Genomic DNA, 19,531 nt, shown 5'->3' with positions numbered 1-19,531 from the left:
CGGGCGCGGGCAGCGGCTCGGGCTCGGCGCGGGCGGCACCATGAGCGGCCGGAAGCGCAGCTTCACCTTCGGGGCCTACGGGGGGTAGGTGCTCTGGGGGGGGGAGCGCGCGCGCCGCCGGCGTCCGCCTCGGGTCTGGGGGCGCCTGGAGCTGTGAACCTGTGTGGATGTGTGAGGTGAGCGGTTTGGTGTCAGGGCTGTAACTTGCGGTGTTGGTAAGTCTGCGAGTGTGTGTATGTGTGTGTGTGTGTTCTGATTGGATACCCCTGTGCACGTGCGCGGACGCAAGTGCCCGTGGCATTTCTGTGTGTGTGTCTAATGCGTGGCAGTGGTAGGTGTCTGACTGTGTGTGTGTGGACCGGCGGGCCGGGCCTGTGTGTGTGCACGCCGGGCGTGTGCATATAGGTAGTGGGGGGTGGGAAAAGGCAGGTCCAGGGGAGGCCCTGCAGGGGCCCCCGACTTGGTTCCTGAGACTGCCCAGCCCCTGCAGTGAGGCTTTCGGAGGAGGAAACCTTAGAAGCCATTAGCTCCCCGACCTCAACCCCTGGGCACCCTGGCTGGCTGCCCCATCTCAGTCTGCCTGGCTCTCAGGAACCCCTCCTCCCGGGACTGCTGGCTGGAGACCTGGGTGGGGGGCCTGGAGAGTCGGAGTGCCTGGTCCATCTTGGGGTCACTGTCGCTCCTGACCCCAAGTGTCAACCCCAGAGGAGTGCAGAGCTGGGCCAGGAGGATCCCTGTTTTATGCGGAGGTCTGGGACCTTGGAAGGGGTCTGGGGAGATAGACCAGCCGGCATCCTTCCCCTGGCTGGCCAGGAAGTTGCATAACCTTCAGCAGGGCCTGCTTCCCTGTGGTCAGAGGGACACGGGGACCCACCTTCCGGGTGCAGAGCCCTCGGGGCTGCTCACATGTGTAACGTTGCAGACCGTGGGCTCTCTGAGCTGTAGGGATGGTGTCCCCTCTCTGGGCACCCGTCCTCCCCCGGGACGCCGCAGAGGGGCTGGGTGCGGTGGGAGACCCGAGAGCTGCCTTCCAGGCTGGGGGCTCTGTGCGCCATCAGGCCAGCCACCCGTGATCGGCCCAGAGCCTCCCGCTCCAGCTGACACCGAGAAGCAGCAGGGCGCGGGGCTGCCCTCTGTCACGTGACCTTGGGCAAGTCCTGGCTCCGCTGGCCTCCTGGGCCCCACCCACACGAGGTGGTCCCCGGGAGACCACAGCCCTGCATCCCCAGTTCGTGTCTCCTGAGATGGCGGGTCCTTATCTGGGGCCCCTTTCCCCTTCTCCTTTGCCCTCTGGCCAGGAAGTAGGGCTTATTTGTTGTCCCAGCAGCGGCTGAGCCCCTCTGCCCCAGCGGAGTGGGAAGGTTGAGCCGTCCTCTACCCCAGGGAGCCCTCGGAGGGTGGTGGGGGGTCCCCAGGGAGGGGCGCTGCCGCTGTACTCTCTGGTGTGGGGCCTGGAGGCACTGAAGGGAGACTAAGCCTGGGGGTGGCCCCTGGACCCCGGGGGCTTGTTTCTCCCTGGCTCTGCCTCCCTTCCTCCTCATCCCACACCCCACGTCCTTAATGTGGCATTAGGGCCCCTGCAACCTATGGTAGGCGGTCCCAGAGCATCAGTGCCTCCGCCAGGCCCCTGTGAGGTCCTGGGACCAGGTGGGTAGGGGGTTGGCCTGATGTGCTAGGCAAGGCCTGGTAAGACGGGGCTGCCCGCTTACCTGCCGCCGCTCTCGTTGTGTTTCAGGGTGGACAAGTCCTTCGCCCCTCGCCGGAGTGCGTGGTGAGTACTGAGGGCCCTCAGTACTGGGCTGCTTGGCTGAGATTTCAGGACACTCCCCAGCCATTCGTTGTTATTTAGTCACTAAATCATGTCCGACTCTTTGCAACCCCAGGGACTGGAGCCTGCCAGGCTTCTCTGTCCATGGGATTTCCCAGGCAGTGATACTGGGGCAGGTTGCCATTTCCTTCTCCAAGGGGTCTTCCCGACCCAGAGATTGAACCTCCGTCTCCTGCATTGGCAGCTGGATTTTCTTGAGCCACTTACCTGGATTTACCCCTGAGACACCTGGGAAGCCCTACCAAGCCATCACCACCCCCTCTGATACCAGACCAGGCCCCACCGACCCTCCCCTCATCCTCTGCCAGCGTTGGATGGGCAGTCCCTCTCAGCAGCTCTGCCCCGTGTATTTTCCCCTACAGTTCTTTCTAGAGCTCAGCCTTGAAGTAAGACCAGTCAGGTTAAATCCCAGCCTGCCGCTGCCTGTGCAGCTGTCAGCAAGTCACTCATCTCTCTGAACCTCAGTGTTCTCATCTGTGAAATGGGGATTAACATGCCTATTTAATAGAGAATAAAGTTGTACCAAAAAAAAAAGTCAAAGCAGGGCCTGGTATAGTTTAGGCCCTCAGTGAAAGGGTTTCCTTCCTTTTCTCTATGCCTCCTGTCTCATGGTGGCTCCTGGCTGGGCTGGAGATGCCTTTAACCTTCCCACTGACCCTCAAACCCTCTCCCCTCTCCCACTCCATACAGAGCCTTCGGGACCCCCTCCTCCAATCCATTTCCTGTGTCTGAGGCTGCCTCTCTCTGGAGGAGGGCACGTCACAGCTTCCCCAACACTGTGAGCAGTAGGTGGAGGTGCAGCCACACCTCGGGATTCACAGCCCCCCACCCAGCGCCCCTGCAGGCGGGTGCCTCCTGGCTCCCCAGGACGCCGCTTCAGCTCCAGCAGGAGAGCCCCCAGCTGCTCTGGCTCCTGCTTTCCGCCCCTGCTGAGGGCTTCCAGGGGTCCCCTGGCCCTGCAGTGCCCCCCAGCTGCTGGATCTCTCCCAATGGCCCCATTGCCTTACCTGCTGCCATAGACCCCCTAGGGAGCCACAGCTGGGGTGGGAGGCACAGGGGGCGCCCAGGCTGAGCGCCAGGGCCTGCCCTTTCATTTTCTTTTGACATTCTCTGCCGCCTGGAGTCAGTTACTTTCCCTCTCTGGGTTTTCTCTCCTGCTGCTGGGCATCTCCTATGTGCAAAGTCAGTTGGAGCTTCCACCATGTGCCAGGCCATATGCCAAGCCCAGAGCAGGGACAGGGTGGGGAGAGAGATGGGTGGGGGTGAGGAAAATGCCTGTTCCTTCAAGGAGTTCAATAATAGTGTCCCAACAACTGCCGTTTGTCAAGCACCCACTGTACACCAGGTCCCGTTCGGTGCTTGACCCGCATCGTCTCACACGATCTTTACCATATCTCTGAGTCAGGGACTGTTGGCCTTAACTACAGATGAGATCATGGTGCACAGAGGGGACAAGGGACTTCCCCGAGTTCACATGGCTAGTCGGTGGCAGAGCTGGGATTTGATTCTCCATCTCCCAGGCTCTGTGCAGAACCCAGAGTTTCACTCACTCTGCCCCTAGGACCTCCAGACCAAAGGGCAGATCTGATAGATGCGCTCAAGGGGCGATTTGGAGCCGGAGGAGTGACTCAGAAAGCTCATTCCAGGGAGGCCTGAATGAAGAGTCAGAGATGAAGGTCTAGGAGTGAGAGTAACTAACCACTGTGTGACCTTGGGCAAGTCCCTTCCCCTCTCTGGGCCTCAGCTGACACATGTACAAAGTAGGATTCTGGGAGGACCAGGACTTACCCATTGTCCACGATGCCTTGCCCCACCCACGCCTTGCCGGAGCTGCTGTCCATGGTGCTAGCCCCTAGGCCCTCCCTTCCCCCATCGCCAAGCCAGCCTGTGCCTGGGCATAGAGTTTGTGCTCTGCAAATGGGGAGTCATTTTGTCTATTAATTGTGATTTCCTGGCATTCAAGGCCTGTCTCTGCCTCACCTTCCGGCCTGGGACTCATTTCTCTTATGCGCTGTGTTTCTGGTTAATGGGAATATGGCCCCGTGAGCCCCACCTCCAGGCTTCTCCACACACTGTACCCTCCCCTTGACCTGCCTTCCTCTCGCATTTCCTCAAGGCCTCCTTTAAAAATATATTTATTTGGCTGCCTCCCTGGTGGCTCAGACGGTAAAGCATCCACCTGCAATGCGGGAGACCAGGGTTCAACCCCTGGGTCGGGAAGATCCCCTGGAGAAGGAAATGGCAACCCACTCCAGTACTCTAGCCTGGAAAACTCCATGGACAGAGGAGCCTGGTAGGCTACAGTCCATGAGGCATGAGGGCACAAAAAGTCGGACACGACTGAGCGACTTCACTCTTACTTGCTGCGAACTCCTAGTTGTGGCATGTGGGAGCCAACGATTGAACCTTCACCCCCTGCACTGGGAGCGCAGTTTTAGCCACAGGACCACCGGAGAAGTCCCCAGCTCACCTTTGTCAGGTTGTTGAGTGTTTCCTTCCTGATCGCCACACCCCCCTCTCTCTCTCCTTGAACGCCTTTCTGCTGCTTATCATGCTTATAGAGCACGTGCTCTATAAGCTCAGTCCTGGGGCAGTGGAAAAAGCCTGGCCTTCGGAGTCTGACAGACGTGGGCTTGAACCTGCCTCCACCACATACTAGTGGTGAGACCTTGAGCAGGTCACTTCCCCTCTTGGAGCCCCACTTGCTGCTCCACAGTATTCACTGACTTGGGTCTTTCAGTGAGTTGACCTCAGTTGTGCTGAAGGTACGCATGTAACACTGTGCCACAGGCAGGCTCTGAGGCCCTTGAAAGCAGAGGTGCTTGAGTTACTCTTGACTTAGGCCCACTTCTCGGCATGAATCCCATGAAAGCTGGGCTGTACTCTTCTCATCTCTCTGTCCTCCACACAGTCTTGCCCAGCTACCTGAACACAGGAAACGCTTAATGAATCTTTGTGGAATTGAACTGAATGTGTCCAGAGAATGGAACAGGTGAAAACTTGTCAAGTAGGCTAGGAGGGCTTCCTGGAGGAGGCGAGGTTTTCACCACCTTTTTTTTTTTTTTAAAGGTTAAGAGTTGAGCTTGGATCAAGTGAGCAGTGAAGCCTGGTAGAGGCCAGGTGTGATCATGGCTGGATTCCCCTACCCTCTGCCCCTCATTAGCAATCTGCAGTGGAGGAACACACAAGTGTGCAAATGTTGGAGGCATGAGGCCCAGTGGGAGGATTAGGAGACAGTGTAGTAGCTCTGACATCCAGCCAGAGTAGTGGATCAATCTGGCTCTGCAGCCGCAATGGACGTTAAATATGGAGGCTTCTCTGACAGCTCAGTTGGTAAAGAATCTGCCTGCAATGCAAGAGACCCCGGTTAGATTCCTGGGTCGGGAAGATCTGCTAGAGAAGGAATAGGCTACCCACTGCAGTATTCTTGAGCTTCCCTGGTGGCTCAGCTGGTAAAGAATCCGCCTCAATGCAGGAGATCCACTCCAGTAATCTGGCCTGGAGAATTCCATGGACTGTATAGTCCATGGGGTTGCAAAGAGTTGGACACGACTGAGCGACTTGCCCTTTTTCACTTTGCACTTTCAGATGGTGGGGGGGTGAGGGGGAGCAGTGTCAGGGTTGGAGGATATCTGAGCAGGGCTGTACAGGGAAGGAGGGTTCTGGAAATACCCTGAGAAGAGGGGCGTCAGCTTTAACCTAAAAGCTGGGACCCTGGGAGGAGGAGGCAGGACCTGGCAAGGATTAAGTGCCCGTGTGTGCTGGGCATTTTGCTCCAGTGGTCTCATTAAGTCATGATGATGGTCCTGAAAGTTGCCTTAGCGTCCTCATTTAGAAGGTCAAAGCCAGGACTGAGGATGTTGAAGACTGGCCCAAAGTCACACAGCTGGCAAAGGCTGGATTTGAGACCAGCTTTTCCTCCTGCCAAGCAAGTATGTTGGCCAGAGACATGGAAGCCACAGAAATGAGAGAAATCCTGGTTATGGGGTGAGGAGGGGAGACGGAGAGTGAGATGATCCTGAGGACTTCCGAAACAGGGGTCACTGCCTGGCCTCGCGTGTCCCCCCCAGGAAGGCCCACCTGGTTACTGAGATCCCATGGCAGTAACGGTACCGTCTGCTCCCATATATAAAGCATTTTCTGGGTCCCAGGCCCTGGGCTGAGAACTTCCTTTGAATTATTTCATTCTGTCCTCACACCCGCTTTACAACCTAGAGACTGTTGCTGTCCATGTTCCATTTTACAGATGAGGAAACTGAGGCTCCAAGAGGGGACCTGGCTGGCCCTGGGCACAGTGAGTGAGGGGTGAACCAAGACTGGCAGCACAGTCAGTCTGAGCCCATACATTTAGCCCCAGCTCTCCTGGCGGCTGCGGAGTGGGGGGCTTGAATGGGCGGCCCCTGTCCTCAGGGGGCTCCTTGCTATAATCTCTGAGCCAGAGGCTCCCGGGAGCCTGTGTGCTGCTGCAGGAAGCACGAGGCTGGCCTCATTAGTGGCTCTGAAATGCCAGGTGGGCCCAGCGTGCTGGGCCTCCTCATCTATTATGTATCTGGTGGGCAGGCCCCTGGTGGGCAGCTCGCAGAGCACAGGACGGGGGAGCTAGTTGCTTCTTCCTGTGCCCACAGCTGCCACCACGCCTCTGGGCAGGGATCCCCCAGCCAAGGTTCCCAGTCTGGTTGGCCCTGCTTGCCGCTACATCCCAGCGATGCTCAGGCTCAGTCCTTTTGTTCGGGAGATGCATGGAAACATAGGACTCTGTTTTCAGGCAGATCTGAGTTGAGATACCAACTTCAACTTTTCTTCCTCGCTGAGTGGCCTTACCCAAACTACTTTGCTTCTCTGAACCTTGGATTGTCCACGACAGTAAGAACCAGGCTGCTTACCCCAACGGAGGACTTAGAATGAAATCAGTTCATTGTGCGGACTCAGTGGATGTTTTTCCTCTCTGTGAGCGTTTGCATTTTGAGGGAAAAGACTCGTTAAACCAAAGAGAGACTCATTAAAATTTTTAATACTCGAATTTTTGGCACTGTGGAGGTGGCTCATTTGAGAAGTGATTAAGGAGGAGACCTTTTTGATGTCCCCAAATCTCACAAAGGCTTTCCTCTGCTCAGGGTCTCTCCCAAGACAGTCACTCATTCATTTAGCAAATTAATTCAACAAATATTTAATGTGGGAATACCCTTTAAGGGCCAGCCCAGCCCTGTGCTGGACCCTGAGGACATAGTGATGGAGGGACAGACAAGGCCACGGTCCTCATGGAATTCAAGGGCAGGGCAGAGAATAAGGAAAGGGACAGTTCTGAAGGTGGGGAGGGGTGATACATGTTGACAGGGCAGACGTGGGGAGTTTTGATCGCCCGGAGAAGAGCTCCTCCCCCACACCCGGGAATCAGGGAAGGCTTCCTGGAGGAGGTGACCCAGAAGTGGGTTGAGTGGCAGTGTGTCGTGTGCGTGGTGGGGGAGGGAGGGCCACTGGCAAGAGGATGTTCCAATAAGAGGCAGGTCAACAACATGAAGGAGAACAGTGTTCAGTGGCATGTGCCGGGTACAAAACTGAACTGGAGCTGGTGGCAGAAGGCGGGAGAGGCTGTTCCTGCCAGCCCTGTTGGGACTTCCTGTGGGCGCCCCGGAGGGTCTGAACCCCCAAGCCAGCATGGGGCAGAGGCCCACCAGGGCCACCCATCATCCACTGCCCTCCCCACGGCAGAAACCACCTGCGCTATGCTGTGAGTCCCGGGCTGTGTACAGCAGAGGCTAACTTCTCCAGGTCTTGTAAAATAAGGACAATAAAAGCACCTACCCTGAAGATCACCATGGGGGTTGAGTGAGATGCAGCGTGCCAAGGTCAAAAACCAGAGTGATGCCAGCAATCGTGGTCGCTGCCGTGTCGTCCCCACAAGCTAGCTGGTCCTGGCAGTGGGGGCAGAATCGCTCAGGGTGTGGACTCTGCTCTTTGGAAGTTCACCACCTGCCGGGAAGCGAGACCTGCTCACACGTGAGCACGCGCTCAGCCCCGGGCTCTGACCTTGCCACTGACCCTGAGAATGCCGGCTTTGCAGCCAGCCGGGTCTGCACTGAGTCCCGGCTGGGGTGACCTTGGGCGGTGCCTCCCTGGCTGAGCCATGGCTTCTTCCTGTGTGCAGAGGGGTTGTTCGTTGTCCCCGCCTCGGGGTGAGGGACAGGAGGGAGGAGGTGCTTTAAAGCCCAGCCCAGCCTGAGAGTGCAGCTCTGTCGGACCACGGGAAGCCCTGGTGACCTGGAGAAGCAGCTCTCGCTCTCTGAGGCTCACTTTCCTGTCTGTACAATGGGAAGGTTAGCTACAAAACCCTCTGATGTGCAGGGGTTCTAGTGGAGTCAGATAGTTCCTAACCTGGACCCAGTCTACTGTGTGACCTTGGGCTAGAGGCTTAACCTCTCTGAACCTCAATTTCCACACCTGTAAACAGGAACAGGATTCACCTCACCTTTCAAGGTGTCCACTAGCCGCTTGTTCATTGAGCAGATACTTATCAAGGCCCTAGCATGTGTCAGGTAACATCTCAGAATTGGGGATACAGCAGCGACCCTGATAGACCTGGTGTCTGGCCTCATGCAGGTCGCCTTCCAGGGCAGGAGACGAGCTAATAGACAAATGATTTCAGATGGGCAGTGGGTAGTGACGGGCAGGGTGGGGAGCACCCACCTCTGCTCAGGTTATCAGGGAGAGCCTCACAAGGCCTGAATGGGAAGGAGCTGACCGTGGGAAGGGCGGTCCAGGCAGAGGGCAGAGTATGTGTCCAGGCCCTGAGGCAGGAACAAGATTGCTTCCCGTCTCCAAATCTGGAACATTCCAGATCATTTCTTGGCAGCCGGGGGTGAGGTGGCCGAGCCGGCAGTGGGGTTGGGAGGCCCATCTCCTCTCAGATCAGGAACTGCTGCTCACGAGGCAGATGGGGAGGGAGGCACCGTGGGCACTGTGGCCAGCCATGCAAGGCCAGGCTGGGAGTGAGCCTTGGGAGAGGTGAGGGGTGTGGGCAGAAAGGTGGGGCCCCGCGCAGGGCACAGGCAGGGGGCAGCCTGGCCTCCACCCACAAGTGTTGAGGGTGGGGTCCAGAGACCCTGGGCCTGACTGTTTCAGGAGGGGTTTCGCAGGGGAACTTGGGCGGGCTTTCTCTTTCACTGCAGCCCGCGTGGCCCTGAGTGCGAGTTGGAGTGCCCGGGCCAGAAGTCCCAGACCCGGCCTCCTGTGGGCCAGAGGTTCTTTGAGACGCCACCCTCCCCCCGCCGACTCATATCCCCTGTGCACACTCCTACACTCGACCTCAGTCCCGGCAGCTTCATCATGAGCACACGGTTATGGGCACATTCACTCACGCGGCAGACCAGCGTCAGGCATCGATGGCGCACCCGGCCCCCCGGACAGATCCGGTCCAAGCTCGGTTTCTGGTGGGAGAGACTGGGAGTGTCTGATAATCACACCATGACAACTGCAAACCAGACTGACCGATCTGGACAGCCGGGGACCGGCTTATGAGAAAGCCGGTCAGGGTTGGGGGACAGACCAACCCAGCCTGGGGAGGGGGCTCCAGAAAGACTGGATAAGAGTGTAGCATATAGGTGCGGTAGGGGAGGAGCCAGGCAGGGTGGAACGGGTGGAGGGTCTCCGGTGTGTGCAAGGGGGATTCCAGGTGGCCCCAGTGGTAAAGAACCCTCCTGCCAGTGCAGGAGACATAAGAGATGTGGGCTCCATCCCTGGGTCAGGAAGATTCCCCTGGAGGAGGACATGGCAACCCCCTCCAGTATTCTTGCCTGGAGAAATCCCATGGACAGAGGAGGCTGGTGGGCTACAGTCCATAGGGTTGCAAAGAGTTGAACATGACTGAAACGACTTAGCAGGCACGCAGGGTGTGTGCAGAGGCCGGGAGGGGGAACAGATGCTCAGGGCCTCGTGGGCCGCGTGAGGCAGTCGAATCTCCACCCTGCACGTGGCGGGAAGCCACGAGGGCCCTTTCGGCAGGGGGATGGCGTGATCCGTACAAACATGCGCGCCGGCCGCCCACGCCCGCCCCAGACACGAGCACTGTCTCTCCCACCCACGCTTCACGTTCCTGCCAGGCCTCCCGCCCACATCCTCGCCGCACACACCCTGTCGCACCGCCAGGCAGCGCTGCAGGGAGGCCCGTGCCAGCTCCCAGCCAAGGTGGCAGCCGTGCACCCCACCTGCTTGCTGACGGGGCGGGGCGGGGCCCTTGACGTGCTCCGCATGTTCGCAGAGGTGCACGTGGCCCCCTCCCCCACCACGTGCAGGGTCGTAACCCATCTTCCCGGCAGGTGGAAAGTGGCTTCTAGCTTAGGGAGTACTTTCAGAGGCGTTATCTCACTGAATTCTCCCACAGCCAGCCCTGCGTGGGGGATTTATCAACACCATTTTACAGCTGAGGCTCAGAGAGGTAAAGCGACTCGCCCCAGGCCACACAGCTAGAGCTTGACCTGGTCAGGACTCGAACTCAAGTCCATCCAACTTCTAGGTCTATCCACTGTCTACGCAGACTCAGTAGCACGCACCTGTCTTCTCCTCTCTAGGCGCTCGCCAAGAAGGCGGCAAGGGACCTTCAACCCCAGATTTTTCCAGAAACACCTTGATCAACTCAGAAAGTTATTTAGAGCCGCAGTGCATGCCCACCGGCCTGGTGATGCTGAGGCCTTGGGGAGTGGTTCCAGGGGTGGGGTGGGGCTCCTGCCAGGCTGCTAGCCGGGGGCAGCTCAGGGCAGGGACCTGACTCCGGCAGCAGAGCCTCCATTTATTTGCATTTGCAAGTGAGGCAGACAGCCTGGTCCCCACACAGGCTGACCCTGGCAGGCCACGCTCCCCTGACCTGACGGCTGAGTCCGAGGGAACATCCTGGGCAGCTTCTCTCCTGCCTTCTCTCCTCCCTGCCGGGTGTAGGGGGAAGAGTGTGAGCTTCAGAGTCAGCCAGAACCAGGGCTACAGCCCAGCTCTGTCACTCCTGCCAGGGGTGACCTTGGCCATCGTGGTATTTAACCTCCCTTGGGGTTAGCCTCTCCTTGGAGTGAGGAGTAGCTCCTTCTCAGGGTGACTGCGGAAAGAGTCAGGTTCTCAATGAGCTGACACATAGGGCTCAGTGTTTTTAATATGTGGGTTTTTTTTTTTTCTGATGGCAAAAATAATACGTGCTCACTGTAAAAATTCAAACAGTGCAGAGAAATGTATCCTGTAGAAGGCAGAAAGCTCCCGGTCGTCCTGTTTCCTAGAGATAACTCGTGAGCTTTTACCTGTAACTGAACATTTTTAAAGGGAGATTTCTGTTGTGCTACTTGCTTTTTTCACCTGACAATAGGCCTCAAATCCCCTTTTCCGTCAGGACTCGAGACCTCCTTTGTCGTCACTGCATGGTCTTCCGTGGTTTGCACGTGCCGTGTGTATTTAACCAGCTTTCAGATTTCAGCCATGGCAAGCCCTGCAGCAGTGAATGGTCTCTGTCCGTGTCTTTTTGTGTCTTTTTTTTGTAAGCATTTCTGGAGGATAAATGCCTAGAAGTGGAGTGGGTGCACATTTTTATCTTTAATGGGAGTGGCAGGCAATCCACGTGCCCCGGGAGACCCGGGGAAGTCCATTTCCTTGAAAGAATGTATCCACCACCTCTGCCCTTGACCACAGGCCGGAGAGTCAAGAGGACTCGATTCCGCACGTGGCAGGCGCCTGGCAGGTCCTCTAGTGAAGCCCTGTGCCCCCCTTACTCCTCCGGTTCCCGTACTTTGGAATCTCCCCCTACATTCCTGCCTGCCTTTGCTTGACAGGGCGCTCACTACCTTACACTGCGTTAGTTCTCACGTTGGACCCTCGTCTCCCATCTCCCAACTTTCATCCAGGAGCCCTGTCTCAGCCCTCAGCAGCCTACAGAGGAAGGGATAAAAGGAAGAGAGACGGGAAGGTGAGAAGGTTCTTGTGGTGAATGTCTACATACTTTACACGTATGATCTCATGTAACCCTCACGTCAGTGCTTGGGGGCAGACACTGCTGTTATCCCCATATTATAGATGAGGAAACTGAGGCTCAGAGAGGTTCAGTAACTTGCCCAGGTCCCATAGCTGTTGCTGTTTTATTTATTTATTTGGCTGCACCTGTTCTTAGGTGCGGTGTGTGGGATCCAGTTCCCCGACCAGGGATTAAACCTGGGCCCCCTGTGTTGGGAGCATGGAGTCCTGGCTCCTGGACCACCAGGGAAGCACCCCCCCCCCCACAAGCTGTTAAGTGGCAGAGCTAGGATACAAACCCAGGCAGTCTGACTCCAGAGCCCACACCTCTGAGGTGATGCTGTCTCTCTGCCAGGAGCTTATTGGTGATGTATTGACACCTGCTGTATACTCAGCTTCCCCCCCACAGCAGCCTGGAGCCCATGAGGCGGCTAAACCCGTTGGCTAGGAGGGAGAGGATGGGATCTGACAGGGCCTCCCCTCTGCAGGGTGCAGCGTCCGAGCAGGGAGGCCGAGGCCGCAGAGCAGAGAACAGCTCTGGGCGGTGTCACCGGGCTTTGCTTTGAGGTGGGGGAGGCTGGCCCACCCACGCCCGGCACCATTGTCTGGCCGGGAGCAGGCGTCAGGACGGGAGTCCCGAGGGAGTGAGTAAGCACCGGAATGCAGAGCACACGGGGTGGAGGGTGACGAGCGAGCGGACGAACCCCCCCCACACACCGCCCCGTCCCGCCCCGGGGGAAGCAGAGGCTGGCCAAGGGCATGGAGGGAGGCGGGCACGGGCACTCTTCCCCTGGCAGCTAAGGGCGGCCCACCGCTCAGCTGTCCCGTGCCCCCATGGGCAAGGAGGCGAGCAGCTGGGTTGGGGCTTCAGGGGTGACACCTCGGGCAACTCATCGCCTCTGCCCCTTGCAGAATGGAGGTAACGTTCCCTGCCTCCGGTCCCTTGTGAGGCTGTCAAGAGGGTCAGGAGGAAAGGAAGCCTGTAAACTGTAAGGCGCTGGTCGAGCAGATGTTGTTATTCTGGAGCAGGAGGAGGCCCCCTGGCTCGAGGGAGGAGCCAGTCTGGGCAGGCAGAGGGTCAGGCTTTGGGCCACGGCGGGCCTCGGGCCACCTGGGCCGGGGCGGCGCCGGCGGGCAGCTGGCGGATGGGAGGCCTGGCTCCCGGGTGCTCTGCCCCGGCGTGGGGGCCCGTCCTGTGACCTCCTCTCCTCTCAAGGCTGCCAACCTGTTGTTTGCTTGGGAGGCCACTGCCTGGCGCAGCTCCGGGATCCGGGTGTCTCGGCGCTCAGCCAGCTTGGAGCTGGGGTGGGGGCCCCCCGCGCCACCTTCCTGCTCCCCCAGGGCCCTGCCTGGAGCCTCAGGTCCTCTCCTCCTGCCCCCGGGCGGCCGTGAGACCCCAGCCCATCTGTCAACCTCGCCTAGCCTGCGCTTTCTCATCGCTGACTTGGTGTAACGATGCCAGCCTCCATCCGGGTTGTTGTAAGGATAATCGGGCATCGAAGAGCTTGGCTCCCCCACCCCCCGCCCCGCCCCATTCCCCCTGCCCTCGACGCACCCTCCTGAGTCCCGGCTGAGGTCAGAGGTGCCTGGGGAGAGGTTATCCAGGAGCAGCCACGTCTGTGTCCCCCACCCCCTCCACCACCCCCCCAAGGGGCTTCCGGTGGAGTGGGCCAGCCTCTCAGAAACTCGCCCACGGCTGCCCCTGGCCACCTTCCCTGGCACCTTTGGCAGGGCCAGGGGCAAGCAGTGCAGGATGGTTGAGCTCTGCAGACAATGGGCCTCTGTGGCCCCCGGGGGCGGGGGCAGTTCCAGGGTGGCCTCTAATCTCTGGTTTTGAGAGATTAGAGTCCCTCAGACCTGATTCTGTGACTGGGGGACAGGCCGCCTGGCGGGCCCCCTCCCGAGGGCCCTGTCTCAGAGGACTGAGGGTCTGCAGGGGGAGCCCTCTGCACCTGTCCTCACTGTGACGTCTGCCCCTTTCCCCGTCCCCTCGCCCCCCACGTGTGTCGCCAGGTTGGTGGAACCAGCGGATCTCATGGACACAGGGGGACCCAGGGAACCCTGACCTCCGGTCATCAGTGATGGGCTGTCCTGGGCTCCTTAGGCCCCAGCCCCTAGCCCCCCCGCAAACCCATCTTGGCTGAATGTTCTTAGCTGGCTGAGCCCCTCTTCTGCCCCCGCAAAGCCCCCCCAAGTGCAGCTTCCCAGCTTCTGTGCGTGCTGTCCAGCCCCTGCGTGGCTCCCTGTCACAGGCCTCCCGTCTGGGGGGTCGTGTGTCACCTGTTCTGACCACCAAACTGTCCCTTGAATTATTTTTTCCATTTATGATTATTATTTTGTATTGGAGTATAATTGCTCTGCAGTGTTGTGTTCATTTCTGCAGTACAGTGGCCTCAGTCCGGTAGGTATATCCTTGTGAACCTCCCTCCCACCCTTCACAAGCCACACCCCCACCCCCAGGTCATTGCAGCCCTGGTTGGGCTCCCTGTTCCCTTCAGCAGCTTTCCACCAGCTCTCCGTTTTACACGTGGTGGATGTGCATGTCAGTGCGTTCTCCCAACCTGTCCCCACTCCCATGTGGGACCCGTGTGTCCACGGGCGTCCGTTCTCTGCATCTGTGTTTCTACTCTTGCCCTGAACCTACAAATAGACTCACCTGTATCATCAACTGAATTTTAAAGCCTGGATAGTTTATCAGGCGGAAAAGAAGGAAAAAGGAGCTCCTGGCAAAGGGTGAAGCCTGTGCAGAGGCTCGGTGGTGGGAAGCGGGAAGTGGCGTGGCTTGTCCTTAAAAGCTGCCTGCAGCCCAGCCAGGTGAGGGCAGGAAGTGGGGGTGTGTGGGGATGAGGCTGGGCGAGTCCGCAGGGGCCAGGCCCACCATGGGGGGTGCAGGGGGCTCCATTTGGGGCAGTTCTTGCTGGATGTCCGAAGGGCCAAGTCCTCCTCACCAGATACCCCAGCCACCTCTCTGGTGCCCCGTAGGGCGGGGCTGTCTGCGACAGTGTCTAATAATAATAATAATAATAATACCACTACTTCTGCCGGGCTTACTCTAATCTGTGGCTTAGGAGGTGGCTACATCCTCTCTCATTTTATAGGTCAAAGAAAAAGACAGGACCCCCTGCCCCCCACCCCACCCCAGCTCTCCAGCTGGTTAACAGGTGGGAAGCGACCAGGGCAGCATCTAGTCCCCTGTCCTCCGCCTCCCCCATCTCCCCGGTCACTCTGAGTCTGACCTGAGTTTCGCAGTGTGTGGATTCCGCCCTAAAACGCACCCCCGCCCCAGCCCAGTGCAGCATCTGGGGCCCTGGACTGGGGGCGGCCTGGTTCTGGCTCCCCAGCTCCTCCCGCCTTGCTGGGTGACTTCCAAATGGTTGTTTAACCTCTCTGAGCCTCAGTTTACCCTTCTGGGAGTGGAGGATCCTAGTGACTGCCTTATCTCCCGCTCCAGTTCCGCTTGAGACTCCCAGGCGTGAGCAGATAAAGAGGGCTTTTGAAAAGTACAGACAGCTGCACTCACGACACCGCAGTTATTATTGTTACCTCGACGTGGAGATAAGGGAGGGGGAGGCGGTGCAGTGACAGTTGCCAAGAAACCCGGGAGCTGTCGGCAGGCTTCCGGCCTGGCCCATCCCGCCTGGGAGCCCGCCGCACCCTTTCGAAGGGGGAGACGGGCACGCCGAGGGGGAGGGGAGCCGGAGCCAGCTGGCTGCAGGCCACACGCCTGTAGGGCCTGAAGGTGACCCCGGAAGGTACCTGGCCCGGACTCCAGGCTGGCTCCGGCTCTCTGTGTGACCTTGGGCAAGTCATCTCCTTTCTGGCTCCCGCCTGTTACTGTGTCCAGTAATGTCCTGTCCCTGCAGGCAGGTGTCCAGGCCAGACAGGCCAGGATTGGAGCGGGAAGGTGCTTGGCGGCGGCCGGAACCAGGGGCTGCGATGGGAGGGCTGCTGGGGGCTGGTGACTTGCCCAGTCCCTGGGGACAGCCTGCCTTGCGAGCAGCAGCAGAAGCCTGAGCTAGAGGAAACCCTGGCACTGCCCTTTCCCCGGTGTGACCTTGGGCTTGCCCCTTAACCTCTCCGAGCCTCAGTTTTCTTATCTGGAAGAAGGCTGATAGTAGTGCAACCTCACAAAGCTGCCGTGGGGCTTGAGACAGCGCCTGTGCAAACTGCAGAGCGCTGTGCAGATGTGACTGCGGTCCTGGCCGGGAGAAAGGAGAAGTGGGGCGAGTTCCCCGTGTCCCCCGCCAGCCCCGGGCGCCTCCCAGCCGCTGCGTGTGTGGGAGGAAGGTAAAGCCTTTTTAAGCTGAGCCAGGGGGACTTCCCTGGCAGCTCAGTGGTTAAGACGCTGTGCTCCCACTGCAAGGGGCCCAGGTTCAGTCCCTGGCTGGGGAACTAAGATCCCACATGCCATGTGGCATGGTCAAAAAATTAAAGAATAAATAAAAAATAAACTGAGCCAGGCCATAGGGTCAGGAAGGTTCCAGAGAAGTAGGGAGGGGCAGAGACTGGGGGCTGCATGTGAACAAAACGATGGAGACCAGGAGGAGACAAGGGTGCAATGGGAGGGCGAGGGGAGGACAGAGAGATTCAGGGTCATGAGAGGGAGGAGAACGACCAGACAGAAGGAGGAATGCAGAGATCACAGGCAGAGGAGAAGGAAGGGTGGGCTGGGAAGGTGGGGAAGGAGTGTGTGAGAGGTGAGGAAGGCTGAGAGGAGGAGGAGGAAGCATCAGGCCGGCAGAAGGGAGGCAAGCGGCTGGGTTTATTCATTTCTCCAAAGGTATTTATTGAGCAACGGCTGTTTACTATGAGCGACTGTGCTGGTCGCTCAATCGTGTCTGACTGTTTGCAACGCCATGGACTGCAGCTCACCGGGCTCCTCTGTCCCTGGAATTCTCCAGGCAAGAGCACTGGGGTGGGCTGATAGTATAGTGGAGCATGAGGGCAGCATCTCAATCCGAGGTTCAGGGGTTCGGATCCTCTGTATTTCACTTAGCGTCAGCCTGACCTCGGACCTGCTGCTTAACCTCCGTGTCTCAGTTGCCTCCTCTGAGAGATGAGGATTAAATGAGGGGATACGAGTGAAGCCGTTTCAGCAGGGTCTGCACCGTTCGTCCTGTATCGGCACTGGCTGCCGTCGCTATTGTTACTGTTCCTCTTCCTTCACTGACACAACCTGCTGGGTCCACAGGCCTGGTCGCCCATGCGCCGAAGTCCAGATCCTTGGCTCTGGAGTGACAAGCCTGGGTTCAAATGCCTGTTCTGCCTCATTAACTGTATGACCTTGGGCACACTAGTGCATCCTTTGTGAACCTCAGTTTCCTTGTGGTGCGAAGCAGGTAGTTTGGGGGACTTTCCTGGTGATCCAGTGGTTACGACTCCACACTCCCAGCGCAGGGGGCCGGGGTTCAATCTCTGGGTCAGGGGACTAGATCCCACGGGCCGCAACTAAAGGTCCCGTGTGCTGCAACTGAGACCTGGAGCAGCCACGTAAATAAAATAAATATTAAAAAAAATAATAAAAAGGCAGGTAGTTTTTGAGCACCTGCCTCTTCAGGGAGCTGCGAGGATTAAGAAAAATCACGGAAGACACAGGGAGGCTATGGCTTTGGTTTTTATGGTCTTTGAATCCCTGCAGGGCTGGGACGGGTGGGGGCAGGCAGGGCCGAGAGCCTCAGACCTCCTGCTCCATCCTCATCCCAGAGGCCCTCCTGGGCCCGGCATCTTACGGCCTCGGCAGTGACCTTGTAGGTGGAGGAGTTGCCAGTGAGGGGGAGACTCAGGCCTGCCAGGAAGCGGAGAGCTGAGGGGCTCCGGCAGAAGCTAGAGCCCGCCTGCCTTGAGAGACCCACCGAGGACTGTGCCAGCGTGAGCAGTCCTGAGCGAGAGTGGCAGCGGGACACGGGGAACTGAGGCCGGCGCTAGAAGAGGAGCGTGTTAGGGAGCTGCTGCCGGGCTGACCGGCAGTGGCCACAGCCGGAGCCTCGGAGTGTGGGAAGCATCAGACAGAAGGAGAGCATCGGACTAACTCAGTCATGGGCAGACACCTCCCCTCGGCAGCCAGAGCTCCCAGCACAGTGGTCCTCACGGTCAAGGGGACCCAGCATCCCCTGGCTTCAACTCTCGGACTTCCAGGTTCTGCTGTCCATCCTGCTGGCACTGGCCCTGATCGGTCTAGGGCATGGGCTTTAAATTCTGGCTCTGTCACCTGCTCAGCGATGTGGCTTCATTTCTCTGAGCTTTAGTTCTTCCATCTGTAAAAAAGGGTTGTTTTTTTTTTTTACAAACCCCTTTTGGTTTACAAACCCTTGGTGGTTTAGTGGCTAAGGCTTCACGCGCCCAATGCAGAGGGGGTGTTCAATCCTTGGTCAGGGAGCTAGATCCCACATGCCGCAACTAAGAGTTTGCATGACACCCTAAAGATACCGCATGCTGCAAGGAAGATTGAGGATCCTGTGCACTGCCACTCAGACCCAACGCAGCCAAAAAAAAAAGTACATATAAAAAAGGGAGGGATAAGTAATGTCGACCTCCCTGCAGAGCAGTGAGGATGTAATATGCCTGACACAGTTCCAGGCACTCAGTCTGTCTGCAGGGTCCCCGTGGCAGCCTCAGTGGAATGTGTCTGGACCATTTCTGCAGGCCTCTCTCCACCCACCCCCACTTCCCAGTCTCTCCCCACGTCACCGGGCCTTGTGATCTACAGAAACCCGTGCGGAGGCCATTCTCTCTCACAAACCTTTAATGCCTTCCTACTGCCAACATTCACTCATTCACCCACTCATCCATTTAACAAATACTTAATGAGACCCTGATGTGGGAAGGCAGAGTTTACCACGAATGAATGAATGCCAAAGAAAGAATTCATTGAGTGAACACCTTCTAGCTGCCCAGGCTGTAGGATGCAATTTTTTTTTTTTTCTGGAAACCAAGGCTGAGAGGAGCACGTCATAGGTTTAAGGTCACGCAGCAGGTAAGTGCCTGGGACTGTCTCCCCTACAACGATGTCACGGGCCTCAAATGTCACCGCCACCACATCTGTCCTCTGCGTCAAGACTGCCCATGTGGGCCCCCCGGAAAAGATGCTAGCCCACCGGGGCTGTGGACAGGCCCTCTGAGCCTTTCTCCCTGCGTAGCTGGGCCCAGGTGAGCCGGGAGGGGACTCAGAGCTTTCTCAGGGTCTCCTTCCTGGGCCCGGTTTCCACAGTCCCTTCCCCTCTTGGGGCGTGGCGGTCCCAGCCCTGACTCAAGCGGGGCCGTGGGCTGAATGACTCACCCTCCCAGGAACCAGCCTTGGTTCAGGGACTGGGGTGGGGCAGCCGCCACGTCAGGGTGGCCCTCGGCGGTGGGTGGAAGCCGGGCCTGCTTGCCCAGCCCTGAGCCACCTGGGTCCCGGCAACCACTGGGCACTTCCTCCCCTTGACCCCAGAGGCGGCCTCGTCGGCAGGCTCTCTCGGGTAACAGGAACTGACTTCACCCTCACCAGACCTGCTACCTTTCCTCGGGAGGGTGCGGGTGTGGGCAGAGAGTCTGGGCTTGGAGTCGGTCAAGCATCACACAGATGCTGGTTCGGCCACTGACCCGCTGTGTGACCTCTGCATACCTCTGTGTCCTCCCCTGTAAACTGGGAATACCAGTGTGATGACAAGTCTTGTGCCCTCGGGCCTGAAAGAGGGGCTTGGCAGGGGGCCTGGCACATTGTCGGCCCAGTGAGTGTCTGTTGTT

At 58.4% G+C, this 19,531-nt stretch overlaps 1 protein-coding gene across 11 annotated transcripts in view; it reads left to right on the top strand.

Annotated features, from left to right (window-relative positions):
* Window positions 1-19,531, top strand: part of LOC122426485 (RAP1 GTPase activating protein) — a 68,383-nt gene that overhangs the window by 18,475 nt on the left and 30,377 nt on the right. For 7 of the 11 annotated variants that reach the window (XR_006265171.1, XM_043445467.1, XM_043445469.1 and 4 more), the window contains one exon: window positions 1,736-1,771. The exons of 1 other annotated variant lie outside the window; for it this stretch is intronic. Coding sequence is in view for 2 of the 10 variants with exons in the window: in XM_043445466.1 (XP_043301401.1) it covers window positions 1,736-1,771 (36 nt within the window). In the remaining 8 variants the exon portion in view is untranslated. 3 more of the 11 variants (XR_006265166.1, XR_006265170.1, XR_006265169.1) reach the window with 3 other exon arrangements.

The sequence above is a fragment of the Cervus canadensis genome, chromosome 24 (assembly GCF_019320065.1).
Source record: "Cervus canadensis isolate Bull #8, Minnesota chromosome 24, ASM1932006v1, whole genome shotgun sequence".
NCBI classification, from domain to species: domain Eukaryota; kingdom Metazoa; phylum Chordata; class Mammalia; order Artiodactyla; family Cervidae; genus Cervus; species Cervus canadensis.
Note: the sequence above shows the minus strand (reverse complement) of the source record. Positions and strands in the feature narration are given on the sequence as shown.